Here is a 21,640-nt window from a genome sequence, read left to right on the forward strand (position 1 = left end):
CAAGCAATCTCAAATTGTGAGTCTAAGATGTTCATTCACTCCACAAATATTCAGTAGGTAAAAATTTGGAGGCATATGTAGTTTTCTGAAAACTACCACTACATGTTTTCTGTTGAAGTACCTCTTTCCATTAGGTAATAAGCTTTTTAACTTTTCAGTCTAATTCTATAATCTGCCAGTCCTTTTCAAGTTATTAAAATGCACTCATATTCATTTTTACAACTTTAGCTTCCCATTTGATCAAAAGCTTTCCTCCTGCCCTCCAAGCCCTGTAGTTTTACATGAAGGGACATGAGGCCTCACCTAAAGTCACAATGTCTTTTTTTCCAGGTGGCTTCTTATTCCAGTGAAGATGAGGTAGGAAGGAAGAAGAGGGAGAAAATATGTTGAGTTTCTCTGTACAGGTAGCACCTAGAAGGGCTGCATGTGTTACACCTCACTCCTCCTACCTCAAGCAGATGCCTGGTGTGGGAGGTCTGATCTTACCTAAATCTATCAGCCCTACCACATCCTTTTGCTGCTAGAATCTCTTCGTCTGGTGGATTTCCCCCATCCAGAGAAATGGAGCCATTCACTCATCTGTGCCATGCCAAATAGTGGAAACACAGGCTGTGCCCTTGGTACTCCCTCTCTGAATTCCACCACGTCTCCTGGACCATGTCCATGCCCAAGCAGCATCACGTTGTCATCCAGGTCAGTGACTCAGAAAATTTCATACAAGATACAATCATTCTTCCCTGATTTATTTGTTGAAGCCTTTGCAACTATTTGGTAGCCCTCCAAGTACAGGAGGCATGCCCAACTTGAACTCACAACTTCCTGATCTAATTGCTTCCCGTGTGCCAGACCCTGGCATTACAGCTAACAATAGAACATAAGGATCCATCATACGTCCTGACTGTAGCTCTGTTCTTCCATGCGGCAGCCATTCACTACCCACTTAAAGACTTTAGATCCTGTCTCACAATCATTCATTCCAAAACTACTTCTGTCATAATTCATAGTGATTTCAATGCGCAATTAGATGGCCCTTCTTAAACTCTGTTCTTTCACTTCTTTAACTACAGCCATTTGATCTTCCATTTAACCTCAGCCATACACTCTCATGTTTACACCTTCTTTACACCTTAAGCAAATAGAGTGTAACCCTTCCAAAATCTCAAACACCCCACTTTCCAACCTCTTATCTTTCTTGCTCACATGTTCTACTACCAGGACTGATATGATTTTTGTATCCCCTCCCCACACACACATTTTAATGTTCCTCATGTTCCTTCTTACCCAATATAAATTCCATGGGCAATGATGCTAATCACAAACAAACATGTACCCTCCACTCCATTGCTTTTCTCTTGCTTTATCTTATTTTTTGATTGGACAAACCATAACTCTGTTGAATCTAATGCCCCACCTGCTTATCACAAGCACCGCTACTGCTGAATATGGAAAGAGAAACACACAGTTATGCTGATTATTGGGCTTTGATATTGCCTGGGTTCCCACCTTCCCCATCCCTATTTTCTAGCTGAGAAATCTTAGGCAAGTTATATAGATTCTACGTGCCTCAGTATCCTCATCTGTAAAATGGAGAAAATAGAACATATTTCAAATAGACACAGTAAGGATTAGATGAATTAATACGCATAAAGCAGTGCCTGGCATTTAGTAAGTCTTGATAAATGCTGGCTATTATTGTTGCTATTATTAAAAATATTTTCTGTTCTTTAAAAACAAAAACTCAATCAAAAAGAAACAAATACCTTATAAAATTTAATGATCTTTAAAATATGACAGAAATGTTGATAACAAGGAAATGAATAATTTATTTATACATTGTTAGAACCTTAAGGAATGATTTAATTGCCACGGTTTTGATAGCATAAATGATACTCATCAGGCATGTTGTCTTTAAAATAAAGCTTTATTATTTTTATCATAAACTTCATTTTAAAAATATTAACAACAATGAACATCAGGAAAACCTGTAATCAATGACTTCCTACTTGAAACAATCACATTAATACCTTTAGAATATGACAGTCTTCTATATCTATGCTGTTCAGTATGATACTACAGTTATTTAATTCAAATTAAACAAAATTTGAATTTGGTTTCTTGGTTACACCAACCACATTTCAAAAGCTCAATAGCCACGTGTCATTAGTGACTCTCATATTGTCAAACACAGATCTAGAAAGAACACTGCCCTAATTGTAGAAAGCTCTGCTGAATAGCACTGCCTATATCCATTATTATACACATTTAATTGAAACATTAAGTAGAAACTGAAACCTATTATGCAATTGTTTATGACATATTTGTATTTACTTATAATACAGTAAGTGCATTTCAATGTCAAATGATGTATTTCTGCCATATCATATATTCTATGATGTTGCTGGAATATTTTTTGAGGTCCTTTATATAGCCTCCATTAATTGCAAAAAAGTTGAAACTATAAACTTATCATTAAATCTTTATGGATATTGAAGTCTTTTCATTAAAAAATTTAGAAGAAATTCCCATGAGTTGATTTGTTAGATCAAATAATATTAAAGTTCTGGATATATGTTATCATGTCTTTTGCAAAGACTCATATGAGCCTTTATGTCTATATTTTATATCACACACATTCTTTCTAACATAGTTACTTGTTATGTATTCCAGTAAAATGACAATCAGATTTAGGAAAATGATGACATAGGATAGAAAAAATAGTATAAAACAGGAGTGTCAAAAATGAAATACCGGCCGGGCGCGGTGGCTCACGCCTGTAATCCTAGCTCTCTGGGAGGCCGAGGCAGGCGGATTGCTCAAGGTCAGGAGTTCAAAACCAGCCTGAGCAAGAGCGAGACCCCGTCTCTACTATAAATAGAAAGAAATTAATTGGCCAACTTATATATAAAAAAAATTAGCCGGGCATGGTGGCGCATGCCTGTAGTCCCAGGTACTCGGGAGGCTGAGGGAGAAGGATCGCTCCAGCCCAGGAGTTTGAGGTTGCTGTGAGCTAGGCTGACGCCACGGCACTCACTCTAGCCTGGACAACAAAGCGAGACTCTGTCTCAAAAAAAAAAAAAAAAAAAAAAAATGAAATACAATCTCAGAATGGCAGCTATTTAAGAGGACTAGAAAGCAACTGAGACCAAGAAGCCAGTGAGCTTCAGGATGACTTAAAGAAGGGACCTAGAATAAATCCAAGAAATTAAGGAAGAATCTGAGCAATGTTAGAATGATGATGAAGAAAAATATACCCTGGTTAAAAAAAAAATGAAAGAAAGTTCCAGGAAAAAAATTTTAAAACCCACATATCATAACCAAATGTGAAACAAAATAAAATGTATTATGACCTTAAATCATCCATAGAGTATAAGAAAAGAATATTCATTTGCCCTTGACCCAAGGAACTAAAAACAAGTTTTTAGCATGCACAGTATACAGCCATATCACAAATTTTAGGGGAACTTGTTCACAAAGAACAATACATTTTCAAATTATGAAACTTACAGATGCTATAATAAATGAAAAACTATATGACAACAAATAGACATCTAATTCAGTAAATTCCATGTGTTATCCTATAAGCATTATTTCTCTGCATTCAGGCTGAAAATAATTCCAACTTCTCTCCAAACATTAAGCATGTAAAAATCATATGTGGAATAATAAAAACTATTAATTTATGTACATATATGTATGTATATGAGCTTAAGCTTGAGACTACTTTGGGCTCCAAGAACTAGCTAGAGGTGGAAATTAAGAGACCAAACCTTACAAATACTATAAACCAAAGCATCTACATTTATACATCACAGGTACTCTGTTTGCTTTATTATTGAGCATTTGTGAAATGATCTACATATAAAACAGCAAATTGCACAGAAGGTATATTTCAATGGAAATGGAATGTAAAATTTTATATATGCTGTTGTTTTTAGTGTTGTCTTTGTCCAATTTATCTTTTAAAAAATAATTTCTTAAAAAAATGCAGAGTTTTACATTGGGTATCTGAGGTGAGGCAGCAGCTGGCAAGGGCAAACCTAAGCGAAGTGAGAAAGAGAGAGAAGGCAAAGAGAAAAGAGGCCAAATGCAGTGGAGTCCAGGCTTTGGAAACTTCTGTCTTAATGAGATTCTAGCAGGTCTTCTATGCTAGAATTCTGTTTCTCAACTGATTGTCTTTATAACTAATATTTCAAGGAAAGGTAAAGATATTGTTGCAAATACTGTATACAAAATAGATAGGTACTTAGTAGATAGATCAAAAGAGTTAAGTGAGGAATGTCATGGCTTAATTCCTTAAGCAATGAGGATAGAGGAATATATGACAATTAAAAGATAATGTCATCCAAATGGGATATTTCTGAATTTAGTCAATTCAAAGTTATTCTCTCTCTCCCCCTCCCCCTTTCTCCACATATATAGATATAGACATAAAATTAAACATATTACAAAGCACATTGTGAGTGAAATACTTAAAAGAGAGGAAAGGATATCATATATGAAGAATGAGAGGTGAGGTCACAATGAAATCAAAATCTACTATTAAGTGAGCAAAACATTTACTATCCAGACAATGCCCTATCTTCAGAATGTATAGGAAATGAGATAGCAAGTTATAATAGGACCCACATTATTGCAAGCATATTAATTATATGAAAAGTGCAGGAATAAGCATTAGCACATAAAAAGAAAATTCCATCATTGAGATCATCAAGAAGTTCACACACATAATTATATAGTACTTTTCCAGTCTTAACACAATGAAGCTTTCAGATAGGAAGAAAAACAGACCAGAGCATATCATTATCTCCTAGTCTCTAAATGAACTTGAATTGTTTTTAAGTTTCTGGAAGTTCATAAGAAGAAAACGCAAACTTCAGAGTAGTTCTGAATTACAATAATAAGTGCATTAAGAAATCTAAATGGTTGCTTGTGAACTGATTTTCTCCCAGTCCCTCTACTACATTTCAGTGGATATAAGACAACTAAACTAATATCACGTATTGGCTAGCAAATGCTTACATATTTTTAAGAAATTCTTTTTAATATGGTAAGGTTAAGGTGACATCCAGTTTGGATGTTTAGTAATTGGAACATCCAGTGTGAAAAGTTTAGTAGGAAGCATATAAATGCTTAAACACACACAGTTATGTCTTTACAGGACTTATTTATGTTTCCATTATAGAACCGTACCAGTTAGGATATGCTAGGATATGCTGAAGTAACAAAACTCTAAAACCTTAGTGACTTAAACAAAGACTTACTTCTTGCTCTGGCAACATATTCATATCATAACTCTATCATAAGTTATTCTCACTCAGAGTCACACACTCACAAATACTTAACCATCTGAAACAGTGTTTGTCTCTGTGACAGGGGGACGGAATCTTAGCAAATCTCATACCAGATTTTAAAGTCTTCTGCCAAAAAGCAATCCATCACTTCCATTCACCTTTTTTCAGCTACAGCAAATAACATAACTTTTAGAATAACCTAACTTAAAGTGGCTGGAGAATTGTAATTCTTCAGGTTATTGGAAGAAGGAGAATAAGAAATATTAGTAAACAGATCTAATATTAAAACTCTTTGATAGATAGTCTAGATTTTAAATGGTCCATTTTCTTCTTTCCCAGTTACCTTTGAGCTGCTGCAAATAAAATGTTGAATGATATCCATATATCCAGAGCTTGTACCTTATGCAGTACTGGACACTCAATAAATATCTGTTGAATGAATAACAGGGACAGTGAGCAGTGTCAAATATTTCAGCATGTTCAAGAAGAAGCAATACTGAAAATATATTTTGGATGTGACACTTAAAGTTCACTTGTAATCACTGAAAAAGTGTCTCAGAAATATGACAAATTGAGTTGAGGAAATGAAGACAAAGCATAGAGACTGCCCTTTCCAAAAGTTTGACTGTGACTCCAAGGAGAGATTTAGAGCAGCAGCTTAACAAGTGTTACTCTATATAGAGAGGACAGTACAGCAGGTTTGGAATGAGAGCAGATGGATGGAGAGAGTGAAGTTTTAAGAGAAAGGATAATTAATGAAATGTTTAGGAGGCACCAGGAGGAAGTGAGATCATGAAATAGGTAAGTAGGCATTGAGACTACAATCTTTTTTGAGATAAAAAAGATATGAATCAGCATGCTTGCAAATAAAGCTGTGACTGGTAATAAAAGATGGAAATTTTGGAGATGTGCTTGCCTAATGGTCCTCATTCCATTTGAGAAGTAGAAATCAGATAATGCTCTGAATGTAGAGCAAGCATTGGCCAGGGTATTTGAAAAGCAGGGCAAAATTTAAAATGGCCTTTATAGAAAGGGAGCTACTGGGCATTAGGAAAATGACTGAGCAACACTGAGAATGGATGTCCAGTTGGGGATTAATTTTTTTTTAACATATACAGTTTTTTGTTTGTACAAACTTAATGGGTACATGTGCAATTTTGTTACATGCATAAATTGCACGGTGGTAAAGTCAGGGATTTTAGTGTATCCATCACCCAAATAATGTAGATTGTACCCATTAACTAATTTCTCATTATATACCCCCATTTCATCTGTCATCCTTCTGAGTCTCCATTAGCTATCATTCTACTCTCTCTGTCCATGTGTACACAATTTTTAGCACTGACTTATAAGTGAAAACATGTGATATTTGACTTTCTGTGCCTGGCTTTTTTCACTTAATATAATGACCTCCAGTTTCACCCATGTTGCTGCAAAAGACATGATTTAATTCTGTTTTATCACTGAATAGTATTCCATTGTGTATATGTACCACATTTTCTTTATCCATTCATCCACTGATGGACACTTAGGTCGATTCCACATCTTTGCTATTTGAATAGTGCTACAGTAAACATGAAAGTACAGGTATCTTTTTTGATATATTCATTTCTTTTCCTTTGGGTAGATACCAAGCAGTTGCATTGTTGGATCAAATGGTAGTTCCATAATATTTTTAGTTCTTTGAGAAATCTCCATCGTGTTTTTCATAGAGGCTATACTAATTTAAATTCCCATCAAGGGTGCATAAGAGTTCCCTTTTCTCCTTATCCTCATCAACATCTGTGATTTTTTTTTCTTTTTAATAATAGCCATTCCAAGTTGGGTAAGAAGCTATCTCATTGTAGTTTTAATTTGCATTTCTCTGATGATTAGGATGTTGAGCATTTTTTCACATACCTGTTGGCCATTTCTATGTATTCTTTTGAAAAAATGTCTATTTGTATCCTTTGCCCACTTTTTAATAGGATTATTTGCTTTTTGTTGTTGTTGAGTTCCTTGTATATTCTGTCAGTTCCTTGTATATTAGGCCCCTGTCATAAAAAGTTTGCAAATATTTTCTCCCATTCTACAGATTGTCTCTTAACTCTGTTGATTATTTCTTTTGCCGTGCAGAAACTTTTAAGTTTTACTCCCATTTTCTATTTTTGTTTTTTTTTTTTGTCTGTGCTTTTGAGGTCTTAGTCATAAATTCTTTGTTTATACCAATGTCCAGAAGGGTTTTACCTAGACTTTCTTCTAGTATTTTTATGGTTTAGGGTCCTACCTTTAAGGCTTTAATCCATCTTGAGTTGATTTTTGCCTATGGAGGGAGATATGGGTCCAGTTTCATTCTTCATGTATGGCCATCCAAATTTCTCAGCACCATTTATTGAAGAGAGTATCCTTTCCAAGTTGGGGCTTAAATTTTAAAGGGTAAAAGGAAATACTCATTTCAACAGTTATTGTAACCATCTACATGATTTAGTTACTGGATATAATGACACCAAAATACCTGGTTACATATCCAGACCAAGCAGCCAGGAAATGCATACATATGACCCCTTCCTGACATCAAGCAAAAAGTGTAATGCTTTGATTACCTGTGCAAAAAAAAAAAACAATCTAAAACTATGTTTGACCATTTTAACTTAATTGTTAAGAACAAAATGGAAATGCAATGTAGAATAACGTGTCTCAGTGGCCATTTTAAATCTACTACCATTGGTTAATGCTAAAAGGAAGCTGGAGTTGATTCAACCGACATAAAATACAAACAGAAGCAGGATTATGCAATGTACAAGAAATTTTTCTATCTTGCAGAATCCAAAACCTTCTTAAAAATGAGCTGGTATTAGCCTTGTAAAAGAGAGAGATATAAAATAGAGAACTTTTGTATTTTGTTCAGAAATGAAGCTAAGTCTTCCTTGAATATTTTCAGAGGCTCTGCTACTTTGGTGTATTGATGGCATTTTAGTATGAATCTCAGCAATGGTGAAATCTGAGAAAGAAATGTAATGACACTAATGACAGGAACTTTTTAGGTTCCTCATGATTATTAATATATGATGATAACAGAGCAATCATTCTAACTCATTGTAAGTCAGATTGGTATCTGTTATTTAAATGTACAAAAATAGTTAAACTCTGAGAAAACAGCCTTATTATTGAAAGATAATCATGTCAAGAAAAAGTAGAACTGAATTTAGGGATAAAATGATAAACTCAGTTTGAGACAACAATGGGAATGCCAAAAAAAGGATAGGAAACAATGTCCTACAGAGACAGTAAGTCTCTCATCATTAACAAAACTAGTTAATTAATTAAACTTAATATATATTACTGAAAATATATTAAGAAATGAATACATGGTATCATTTATGTTGCTTGGCCATATGACTATTTTTAACCCAGGTTAAAAGAAAGCAGTAAGTGCTTTTAAAGGTGGCATAATGTTCAATGAAGAGGTATTTTTAATGTACAGTTGAATTTTTAAAATTGTGTATGGTGATACTTTTTAAACATGAATGGAAGGCCAAAGACAAGCTGCAAACAACAAAAAAACGACAATATTGGGATTACTATGATTATTTAAGTTGAAGCCACTTGACTAATTTCAACAATATCCTCTTTGGTAATGGTTCTGATGTTATCTCAGAAAGTATTCATAGTGGAATTATTACATTTACTGAAAAATTTCAGGAACTAATAAACTAAAACCTAAATAAGCCTTTGCTAGCCCATTTTAAGAGCATAATTTCTTAAAATATGTGCCTGGTAATTTTATTCTTTTGGACCAAACTACTTTTATGATTTTCCACAAAAGTATGCCAAGCCATCCTCAGACTTACCTCTCAGTGACTTCCAAACTATTTTAGTTTGTATACACACCATTATACTCCCTTGCACACACAGAGTCCTGGAATCAACATCACAGTTCTAGTTCCAGACACAATAAGGATTGCATAGTATGTGGCAATATCTTAAAGGACATGCTTCACTGTGTTCTCTCTACACATGACGACAATCAACCAAATTTCAACAATTTATTGCCATTCTCATTTACTAGACTCCATTTATTGACACTTCATAAGAGCCAACTTCCAACATTCACGGATGTTTATTTTAGTGACAAAGCAATGACATGAAGCCTTAAACACTCTTTCAAGATGAAACAAACACCAGTGTCCTTGTGTGCCCTGTTCACAGTAGGGAGTGTGAAAGACACGTTGCCTTAGCATGCATCGTCTCACTTGTGTCCCTCTGTTCATGCTTTAACTGTTAAAAACAAAGAGGCAACACTTCAACTTTATTGTTTTGACTCTCCTTTAGCAGTAATTCATAAAACAGAAATGAATAACTGTATTCCTATGAGATGCTGTTAATCGGGGTGATCACTCGGTTGGCGCATTTCTGTTTCCTTCAAATTATAAAAATCAAGAGGCTTTTAATATTATTTGATGATGCTGCCCCTCTAGAGATTACTCACTATTATTACCTTAAACCTTTTCTTATTCTGAAACACAATAACGATTATTAAAATATTCCACTTGATTTATAAGAACAAAGAAAGATCACAGCTTTCTGCTGCTCAAAACAAAACTAGTTGATGTTGCATCACAGATGCATTTGGGAAAGCAGTTATGTTGCCAGGTTTCAAATTATCAAAGGGACAAGGTAAAAAAAAAAAAAAATATTCGTTGAATAACACAGAATTTCCAAACTCAGCTAATGGACAAGATGATTCATTGTTCTGGTGTGGCAAGACCAAATCGAAAGCCAACAACTGGGGAAGCACAAAAACACAGGGACTGGAAACTTTCAAACTTGGGCCTGGAAAGCAAGCAATTTGCTGTAATCAGAATGTATTAGGAGCATTAATTTATAGGAAGATGTCTTTTAGAGTACCAAATTAGCCTAATCAATTTAGAAACTTATTAATGGTTCTGACAGTTTTCCTTAAGGGCCACGTCAAGGTATGTAACTGTTAAAGTCACTTCATCATTTGCATAAAATTAGTTTATCTTCACATCAACTCTGAGTATGGTGATAAAGCCTATCTTAGAGTACATTCTGAAGCAATTTTCAAATTAAAGTTTCATTAGTGCTCCCTTAATACTGTCATTTATTGATTGTTCTCATCTCCATTACATTCGTATACTATCATTGTCCCCCAGTAAATCACTCCAATGTATGATAGACTAAGCAGAAGCTATTTCCCTGTATATGTGGAAAGAGAAGGAAACTCTATAGGGCGTCAGAAAGAACATCAGGCTTTGAGTCAGATATGGTTAGTTAGTAATTTAACTTTGCCAACCACAAGTTACTTGACCTTGGAAAAATCACTTGACTTTTCTTAGTTTTGTTTCCTTATCTAAAAAATCTGGCTGATGGAAATGCCTACTCACTTCGTTTGTGAGAAGAAACAAATAAAAATTATAATTTTTGTATTCTGTAAATATTTCAATGTAGGCTTTTAGTATGTGAATCAGTAGGAAAAATAAAACAGTTTTGCTCTAAGTGGATGTAGAACTGTAAATCCCATCATTTCTAATGGCAGGCTTTTGTTATTAATTATTATAATTATATTATTAATATGTCAATATTAATATAGTGAATTTAGGGATTTTTTTTCAAATTTTCTTATGCAGACTAAAGAGTCCTAATTAGAAAAATTTCTTCTTTTGTTAAGGGCAATCTTTTAAGGAAGGAATTGTTTCCCCCTGAATTTCTTTGGAGTCCTGAGTTATTCCTCTTCAACTTTTAAAAATTTAAATTAAGAACACATGTTCTAATTTTTGACCTAAGAAAATATTTTTTATTTTCCAAATATAATCTATTCAGATTAATTTGTATTGATTTCTTATTTATGAAGAGTCAAAGAGGGACACATTGCATCAGATAAAATTTATGATAAATAATTAAGAGTTAAGTCACTGGTTAATAAGAAATTATTACAAATCTAAAATGCTCACCAAATTCCATAGGAAGTGAAAAATAGTACTTTAAAAGCAATTACCTAAGGTCAAACTCTTCTTTATGAAGTACTAAAATTCTTTACTCAATTTACTAGAATCATCAATTAACCAGTAATTGAGCTGTGTCTATTTTATTCAGGAAAGAACAAATAACAAGGTATATCAAAATATGACAGAATATTATGATATTTTTAAGGCAAATTTCAGAGTGTCTTTAGATTCTGATAGCTATTAAACTCAATTTTCTACAACTGCTATGTCTACAAGATAGCAAAATTTAATTATTTATTCATTCCACAAATGTTTTGGGGCACCTACCTTGTTCAAGGCACTGACAAGCATTGCAAGAGGTAAAAGAATAATAAAATACATCTCCTGACGTAACAGAACCACAGTGGAGATTACAGATGCTCAGGGAGACCTGAGAAGAACTTGAATTACCAAGGGAAATCCAAGTTATTTCACTGTACCCTATTTATTATTTTTTAAGGTGAGTCTGGACCTTGCCTGCTGTTGCCATCTCAGAGATATACTGTCTTTGCTGGAATATATCTATTTTCTCAGGTTCCACAAAGACTCAAGCTGACCCCAGCTTTTAAACCATTACAAAGAATATCAGCACTCAGAATTTGTCAGAATAGGTGAGCTCAAGCTCACTGACCCACAACCATTGCCAAAAGCATCATGAAAGGGAGAGAAATTGTTAGGGCATTGTCTGTGGTGTACATAGTTCCCTCACCCTTCTAGAAACTTTGAATTGTTTGAAGTTAAATCAGATCAGAAGGCACCCCAGTAACTGAACTGCTCTATACTCCGTAAGAATGATTTCTATGAATGTCTTTGCTACATTAACAAGAATGTTGCTCGCTGGGCCATTCACTTTCCTCTTTATGAAGACTCATGGGAAAAATTATTTCCAGTCTCAGTACCAGGAATGGCCTTTTTTTCGAGAAAAAAATAGTTTTCTGATTATGTCTGTTTCTTTGGCTCTAATGTCTGTTTTAAAACTTATGGCCAAATTTACGGACCAAGTTTGTTAAGTGCATAATCCCACAGAAGAGAGGTTTGAATAGTTTGAGTACTTCTTTACTTATCTTTCCTACTCTTAAGGAGGTTTCTCTTTATCATGAGCTTCTCAATGCTTATTTTTTTAACTTTTAAAAGTATGATTCAAATACAGAATGCATAGATCATATTTGTACAACTCAATGAATTTTTACAAGTGAATAGACCCATGTAACCAACACACCACAGAGCAAGAAACAGAACATTTCAGTATCTTACCCCCTCTCTCAATACTAACCAGGAGGTGCTCTTAAGTTAGCTTTGCTTAATATTAAACTTTATATAAGTAGATCGTGCTTTTTTAGGCTTTCCATCTCACGTTGCTCAACATTATGTTTGTGACATTATTCATATCCTAGTCTGTAATTTAGTTTATTCATTCTCATTCTAGTCCCTGATGTTTTAAAATTTAATTTAGTGATATTTTACATGCCATTTTAAAACATCTTAAACTTATTATGAAACATTAAAAAAAGGCAATGACTTTTTGGATATGGCACCAAAGGCATAGGCAACAACAACAAAAATACACAAATCAGATTTCATGGAAATGTTAAAATTTTGTGCAACAAAAGACATATCAACAGGGTCAAAGGCAACCACTCAATGGGAGAAAATATTTGCAAATCGTATATTTGATAAGGGATTAATATCCAGAATATATAGAGAACTCCTAAAATTAAAAAGCAAAACAAACTACCCGATTCAAAAATTGGCAAAGGACTTGAATGGCCATTGCTCCAAAGAAGATATATAAATAGCTAATAAGCACATAAAAAGATGCTCAACAATACTAATCATTAGGAAAATGCAAACCAAAACCACAATGAGATATTACCTCATCCCAATTAGAATGGCTACTATCAAAAAATAGAAAATAAGCACTGGTGAGTATGTAGAGAAATTGGAACTCTTGTACATTGTTGGTGAGAACGTAAAATATACAGACACTGTGGAAGATGGTATGGCAGTTCCTCAAAGAATCAAAAATACTGTATGACTCAGCAATTCCACTTCTATGTATATACCAGAAGGATTGAGAGCAGAATCTTGAAGAGATATTTGTACACTCATGTTCACAACAGCATTATTTGAAGAAGCAAAAACGTGAAAGCAGCCCAAGTATCCACAGAGAGATGAGCGGATAAGTGAAATGTTGCATATACATACAATGGAACATTATGTTGCCTTAAAAAGGAAGGCAATTCTCATATATGCTACAACATGGATGAAACTTGAGGTCATTATACTGTATGAAATAAGCCAGTTACAAAAAGACAAATACTGTATGATTCCATTTATATGAGGTACTCGAAGTAGTCAAAATCAACCATACAGACGGAAAGTAGAATGGTGGTTGCCAGGTGCTTAGGGAAGGGAAGAATGGGGGATGATTATTTAATACATACAGAGTTTCAGTTTTGCAAGATGAAAAGAGTTCTGGAGCTGAATGGTGGTGATAACTGCACAACAATATGGATATACAGTGAACCATACACTTAAAGAAGGTAAATTTTATGTTGTATGCCTTTTACAAAAATTTAAAAACTGACAGAAAAGGTAAAGTACGAATAAATATTGTCAATTTAGTAAGGCTAAAAAATAATCTATTTTAGAAAAAATTGTAAAAAACCAACAAGAATTCCCCCAAATACTCAAATTTCCAGGTAAGCCAAAATCAAACAGAACATCTCATTAGTTGAGATTTCTAGTTAATTATATTATGTATGTTGTAAATGAAATTTTGCTTATTTTTCTAAATATTTGTTTTATTTTTTAAGCTTGCCTCAATTCTTTATTCTGTTTCTAGACATATATGCAGAGGGAACAGAGTAGAAAAGTTGGCCCTTCCTAACTATATGTATATTCTTTGGAACAGTTTCTTATCTCTAAAATAAATTTAATAATAATTTCTTGCTCCTATAATGTTGAGGATAAACATAAATAGCTAACTATTTATGTATTTTTATGTCAATAAAAAGACTCAATAAAAGGTCGTAGATGTCTAGGCTAATACTATCATGTATACCTATATTTTGCACTCCATGAGGAGAGTCTCTTGCTTGTTCTATCAACTTTCATATCCCCAGTACTACCATTCTACAGGTACATAGTAATCACTCATCAAATATTTATTGATTGTATTATGTGAGAGTGAAGAGAACAGAAAATAATTGATTACCCTGTAAGTCTTTGATCCAAAATCTGGTCAAAACCTAAACATAAAACAAGGCACTTTAAAAATAAATTAAATTTCTGGTCCTTTTTGCATTTTTCACAGTTTACATTGGTTCAGCTGTTTTTTCATGCATCTAGCACAATATAAAAAATGCAGATAATGAGTTCAATAGACAAATTACACACACGTGCACTGCCTACCTCTCTCTGACAATACATCAGTTCTTAATTTCTAGAACCTGGAAGTGTTATCTTATTTGGAAAAAGAGTCTTGCAGATGTGATTAAATTAAGGATTTTAAAATGGGGAGGCTTACCTTGGATTATCAGGGCAGGCCCTAAATGGAAATACAAGTATCATTTTAAGAGAGAAAGAACCAGAGGGAGACTTGAAGCTCACAAGAGAAGGCAAAGTGAAAACAAAGGGAGAGACTGGAGTGATGTGACCAAATGCCAAGGAATGCCAACCAGAAGATGGAAGAAGCAAGAGACAGATTCTGCCCTAAAGCCTAATAAGGGAGCCTAGCCTTGCCTACACCTCGCTTTTGGTCTAGTGATACTGATTTCAGACATATGGCCTCCAGAACTTTAAGAGAATAAATTTCAGTTGTTTTAAGCCATCAAAGTTTATGGTAATTTTGGTACAGTGGCCACAGGAAATTAATATATTTTGATAATAATAATAGCTAACATCTATGGCCTACTCACTATGTAATAGTAGACATGATTTGAACAACTTTACATGGATCATCTTATTAAGTTTTTAATCAATTCTATGAAATTTATTTATCACCATTTATTTTATAGATGAGGACCCTAAGGCAATGACAGGCGTAAAAAGTTGACTAAATTCTCATACTTAAGAAACATTCAAGAAACAAAGTAAGGACGCAGACCCAGGCATTCTAATTCTCAAGTTCATACTCTTAAATGCTATACCATGTTAAATGACTACTTTGTCCCTGTGACTGTAATGGCAATTTGTACTATGAATTTATATCCACTGGAGAATTCAATCCAGTACATAGAATCTTTATTCTTTTTTTTTGTTGTTGTTGTTGTTTTTGAGACAGAGTCTCACTTTGTTGCTCAAGCTAGAGTGAGTGCCATTGAGTCAGCCTAGCTCACAGTGACCTCAATCTCCTGGGCTCAAGTGATCCTACTGCCTCAGCCTCCCGATTAGCTGAGACTACAGGCATGCACCACCATGCCTGGCTAATTTTTTGTATACGTATTTTTTAGTTAGACAATTAGTTTCTTTCTATTTTTAGTAGAGACAGGTCTCGCTCAGGCTGGTTTCGAACTCCTAACCTCGAGCCATCCGCCCGCCTCGGCCTCCCAGAGTGCTAGGATTACAGGCGTGAGCCACTATGCCCAGCAGAACCTTTATTCTTTAAATTTCAGGTAATCTGGATGGCTTTGGGAAACTGAGACTAACCTCTGGAAGTTGTACTTAACTAAATCTATGTTTTAAAGTTTAGGCCTGGTGCGGTGGCTCACACCTATAATCCTAACACTCTGGGAGGCTGAGGTGGGTGGATCGCTTGAGGTCAGGAGTTCAAAACCAGCCTGAGCAAGAGAGAGAGACCCCATCTCTACTATAAATAGAAAGAAATTAATTGCCCAACTTATATAGAAAAAATTAGCCGGGCATGGTGGCACATACCTGTAGTCCCAGCTACTTGGGAGGCTGAGGCAGCAGGATTACTTGAGCCCAGGAGTTTGAGGTTGCTATGAGCTAGGCTGATGCCACGGCACTCACTCTAGCCTGGGCAACAAAGGGAGGCTCTGTCTCAATAAATAAATAAATAAAGTCTAGATATTTCAGGATGCCTTCTGGAGTTTCAAGTGTCATTTCTCTGTTTAAGGAAGCACCTAAAAGTAAAGATACTCTGGGAATGTTTCATTCCTTTTTCTTTCATTTTAATTGAAAGAGATGAGAAATTGTTTAGAAATGGAGACCTGTTTAGATATGCTGTGTGCTGGCCTGTTTGGGTAGGTTTAATTATATAAATTAAATATAAATTAATTATATAAATCGATTAAGGAGAACTGGCCCTTTGTGTTCCAAATAAGGCAAAAAATTCTATTTATGTTTGGATGACACTGTAGGTAAAGTAATAGAGTAATTAAATGGTCTAAAAGTCCTTATCCCATTCTAGAACTGTGTTCTAGTATTCTCTTCTGGTGGATGAGTGAGAAATAAGGTACTCTTTGAAAGACATCCCAATCCAGGCAAAATACTAGAAGTGGTACAGAACTATCTGAAGATGTTTCAAAATCATATTTAAAATGGCATAAAGACTTTGTAAAAGAACTTGATTCATCTGACTCTTGGAATTTTTCAACTTCCTCTTATGGCAATTTTTTTTTCAGAATGGGTTATTCCAAAAAGGGGTGTGATTTGCTGTTGCAAAATACTATGGACTGAGGGGCTAAACAACATTACTTTCTCACAATTCTGGAAGCTGGGAAGTCCAAGATCAAGAGGCTGGCAAATTCAGTTACTGGTAAGGGCCTGTTTCCTGGTGTGCAGGTGGCTGCCTTCTTATTATTTCCTCACATGACAGAGAAAGAGAGGGCTCTGGTCTCTTCCTCATCTTATGAGCTCACTAATCCCATTAGAGGGGCTCCACCCTTATGACCTCATCTATCCCTACTACTTCACTTCCAAATACTATCACATTGGGAGTTAGGTCTTCAAAATACAAATTATAAGGGAACATAAACATTCAGTCCATAGCAAGGAGATATCACTAATTTTAGCAGGCCCTAGAAGATATAAATAAATTCATTTTTAATGTACTTAAATGTTTTAAATGATCTGCAATGTGTTATTCACTTGTTCAAAATACAAATTACACAGATAAATTTTGGGTATGTACTCTATATAAGTTGATCTCAGTTCCTACGTGGCAATTTAAGCACTTGCTTGATTTTCAACCCACAGGCTTTATTTTATTCAATCTCTCACTTTAGAGCTCTTGTCAGAAAACTAAGAAGTGGCATCTACTTTGAGTTCTAAGCTCTTGAAACATTTACAATTACAAATGCTTTTCCAATATTAGTTTCTTCAATTTGGGATGTCAATGTGACTCATGTTGACAGAGTTTAAATTACCTTTCAGAGATCTGGTTTTTCAAATCACCAAATAATATCAAATAAAATATTAGTCCTATTGTGTAAATATGAAACAAACACTTTTAAAAGACAGTAGAAAATACATCCATGTGACTTTAAGACTAACCATTTTAAGACTCCCATTGTCATTAAATATTTTGCAATTTGACAATTCAAGTTCATAATTAGTTTCAATACCGTACTACTAAAGCCAAATATGTTAGCTATTATAACAACCTCAGTCTCTACTGCCAAAATATAAATAAAACCTCTAGGAAAATCTATATACTATTTTTATGCCTCTGTTAAACCTTTACATATTCAGAAACATATTGTTTCCAGTAGGAAAAACGTGATTTCTCTTGAGCCTCCAACTATCAAATGATAAAAATTTATATTTCATGCAATGCTAAGTTACTACTAGAAACAAAATTTAACCATAAAACAAAAGTGAATCAAGTCAATAATGATTAGTTCAATGAGACACAGAAATGCAGTTTTATTGAAAACAGTAAGATACCATGAAAGTACAGTGAAATACACTGAAATATCTTTAATTTTCCAAGAATTTCTATTTCCCAAAGCTGCTTCCACATCCAGAATATTAACAACAGTTTCCTAATGGGATTTGTACAACTTTTGTTTGATAATTCCATTCATGTACAGGCAAATCAGATCTATGTCTTAAAATATATTACCAGTCTCAAGTACAATTACAGCTTGTGAAGAAATATGACAAATGTGTCTTATTTGTTGTTCTTACCTCTAGTTTTAAACCTCAAAATCTTTAGACAGGCTCTAATTTAACTTAGCTGAAGAACTCATAAGTAATGAGTTTATGAACTTGTAGACTGCAAGAAAATAACCAATGGCATGTACTTAGCTACCTGCAAACACTTACCAATGAAAACTGCAACATTTTAATTAAATTTCCTCAAAAAATAAACCCTAAGTTAGATGTGAATCATCTAACCATTGTTACTATAGATGAAACACTATGTTTTGTTGAACTGCAAACATTTTTCATTACTGAACTTTTGACACACCTAGTAAATAGATCACAGCAGGGGGGCATAATTGTTTTGTAAATACTGTTGAAAATAAAAAGGAAATCTTAAAACAAGCTGCTACTACCTCTTAATAGAAATTCAACATACTGTTAGGATCTGAGCTTTAATTATAAGTTGGCTGAAACATGAGAGTATTCATGTAGACCTCAGGATAACTCTATTGAGTTATACAAATATGATGTTAGCACCAGACATGTTTGATAAATCATACATTGTTAAGATAAGGGCTATAATATAGCACTATTGATTTACAGTAACGGGACTCATCGAGATGAACACCAAAGTCTCAGCATTTTGCCCTCTCTAGAGCTGGCAGGCTGAATTACAGAAATGCCATACAATTTTCATTTGATTCCAAGTCCTGAGCTCTGCATTCTGTTGCGTTAACATTTGAAATGGTTGTGGATTAATTGACCTACAATATTGTCATCACTGTACTCATTTTTCATGGAATTCAGAACTTAGAGAGGTCCAGTACTCTCATCTTCCAAATGAGGCCCGAAGCAGCTGTGTAGGGGTTAGTGAAAGCAACTTTGGAATACAGCAGTCTTGGGGGTTCCAAAGCACAAATTCTGGCAGTTTTCCCAATTTAACATCTCTAAAGCTCCCTTTCCTTATTTACAAAAAGGAGATGGTAACAATGCTACTCTGTCTTGAGACTGTTATGCATTTATAGGAGCTGTAAAGTTGGTGTGCAGTGAATGGGAAACAAATGTTAGGTGTTATTATCATTATTATTAAATCACCCAAAAGTCCCTCAGCCACTTTGTCAAAGAGTAAAAGTGATCCAGAAGTCCTAATTTTCTATTGAATTCTCTTTCTCCCAATCACTTTCTCCCAACACAGACAACTTGCAACACATCATGTCCTTAAATCTGAGAAATACTGAAGAGGTTTGCCATTCCCCCAAGTCTCTATTTTAGCTCCATGAATAGACTGCCCAAGCTAATTTCTGAGGAACATCTGGAAAGAAATATGAAGAAATTGCAATAAACCCCAGACATGCTGTGCTGCATCAATCTACATAATTTGAAATGACCCATATTTGCCTTTCCTGCTCAGAGACCACAGTAGTGTGACTGAATTATCCAGCATAGGCCAATGGGTAGCACAAAAACCCAGAGGGAGACGCACCTTTCCTGCTGGTTTTAGAAAACATGGCGAGCCGGAACAGAGTGGTCACCTCAAGGCATTTTTAACAGACCAACTAGCAAATAGCCTCAACAAAACAGAGACGAGATCCACCCACCCCCCAATCACATCTCCTGAAAGCACCACAGGAGTATCACAGAGCACTGCCAGCTCAAAGGTCCTTAATTACACCTACAGAGTATAGAATATTTTTCCCAATCAGTTCAAGATTCCAAAATTTGAAGGTGCCCAAACGCCCGGGAACCTTGCATCGCTCATTTGAAATCACAAACTGGCTCAGGCTAAAGCACACACAGACACAGTCTCCAGAACACGTGATGTGGACAAGTCTGAATTGCAAGGTGGGCAGATCAGGAATTGGGCATCTCAAACGGGGTGACACCATTTTCGTGGCTGCAGGTGTCCTCTGACCCAAATCCATACACTCAATAAAACTTCTCCCAAGATGCGAGAAGTCAAAAGGTATGCAAACTCTGTGTTCTCCCTTCTAATTTGGTCCCCCAGGTACCCAGGGAAGAGGCAAAAGGCGGGACTAGACGGCAAAACAAATGGATCAGATTCAAGGACACTGGCTTACCCTTGGCCTCCCAACCCCACCCTAAATGTCAAAGTGAATCACCTGGAAGGAAGCTCCCTATAACTCAATAGCTTCTCACCCTGCCCTCAAATTGTGTGCACCTCGAAGAGCTTTTTAACTATTATTGTTATTTTTAAAAAGAAGAAAATGAAAAGAAGGAAAAAGAAGACAGTCACAAAGCTGGCCCCCTGTGGTTCCTTGTATCCCAACAACTTCGCCAGGTTCCTGAGGAGGGAGCACGCCCCACACACACCCAATAGGGGACAGCCAGCCCAGTGTCCTTCCTGGGTGGCCCAGTCCTCGACTCCGGCCAGAACCAAGCTAACCCCTTCACCCCCCCCCCCAGCGTTTCCTCCCCTTTCCCCTGGTCCTAGGCGGCGAGCTGTGCCAGGAGACCCTCCAAGCTCCGCGCTCTCCACTCTGGCACCACCTCCCACCCCCACCTCACATCTACTCTTTTCCTCGGCACTCAGCAGAAGAGACAGGGGTGTGTACCGAGGCGTGGGACAGAAGGGGAGGTGGCCCAAGGTCTGAACCGGCAAATGCCCCTTCCGCGCTACCCATGGGTGTCCCAGACCCGCGCGCCTCGCATCCCGAGGGGCGCAACCCTGGCCCCTTCCCTGGCGCCCCAGCCAACTCCGCCGCTCCAGCCGAGACACCTCTTTTTGCACTCAACTTACCGTGGCTGGGCTGAGCTTTCGGCGTCCCCGGGAGCTTTTCTCTTCTTCCTCCCACCGAGCTCTTCATCCTCCTGCTGGCGGCCGCCCGGCGCCCTGGCCCTGGCATCCGGGAGGAGCAGCCGCCCCGGCTGGTTGTCCCCGGGGGCGCACGGCTGCCCGCCCGCAGCTTCGGCGGCGGTGGTCGTGGCGAGCCGTGAGCGGCCGCCAAGGAGAATGGTCTCCGTTGTGCAGCGCGTGCAGTCCCTCAGGCGCGGGCTGGAGGTGGCAGTCAGCGCGCCTCTGCCTGCTCCACGCTCGCGGCGCTCCGCACGCGTCCGGAGCCCGCGTCAGCCCCAGGTGCACCAGGCTGGGGAGAGGTGCGAGCCGGCGCGGAGAGAGGGAGGGAGGGGCCCGCGCCCTGGGGGGGTGCCGCGAGAGAGGGAGGCGGACGACAGGAAAGAAAGAAACCAGGAGACGAGAGGCGAAGAACTAGCTTTAATGGAGTGAGTGGGTCGTGGGGAAAACACGAGGCGGCGAAATGCATCCAGAAACTAGAGATATTGGAAATGAGT

The 21,640-nt window shown here is 36.5% G+C and overlaps 1 protein-coding gene across 1 annotated transcript in view; it reads right to left on the reverse strand.

Annotated features, from left to right (window-relative positions):
* Positions 1 to 21,410, reverse strand: part of ZNF385D (zinc finger protein 385D) — an 844,414-nt gene extending 823,004 nt beyond the window's left edge. The window contains exon 1 of the mRNA XM_020290132.2: positions 21,090 to 21,410. Within this exon, the coding sequence (XP_020145721.1) occupies positions 21,090 to 21,195 (106 nt within the window). The 5' untranslated portion in view covers positions 21,196 to 21,410. The remainder of the gene's footprint in view (positions 1 to 21,089) is intronic.
* Between the last annotated feature and the right edge of the window lie 230 nt (positions 21,411 to 21,640).

This window comes from Microcebus murinus, chromosome 1 (assembly GCF_040939455.1).
Source record: "Microcebus murinus isolate Inina chromosome 1, M.murinus_Inina_mat1.0, whole genome shotgun sequence".
Lineage (NCBI taxonomy): Eukaryota > Metazoa > Chordata > Mammalia > Primates > Cheirogaleidae > Microcebus > Microcebus murinus.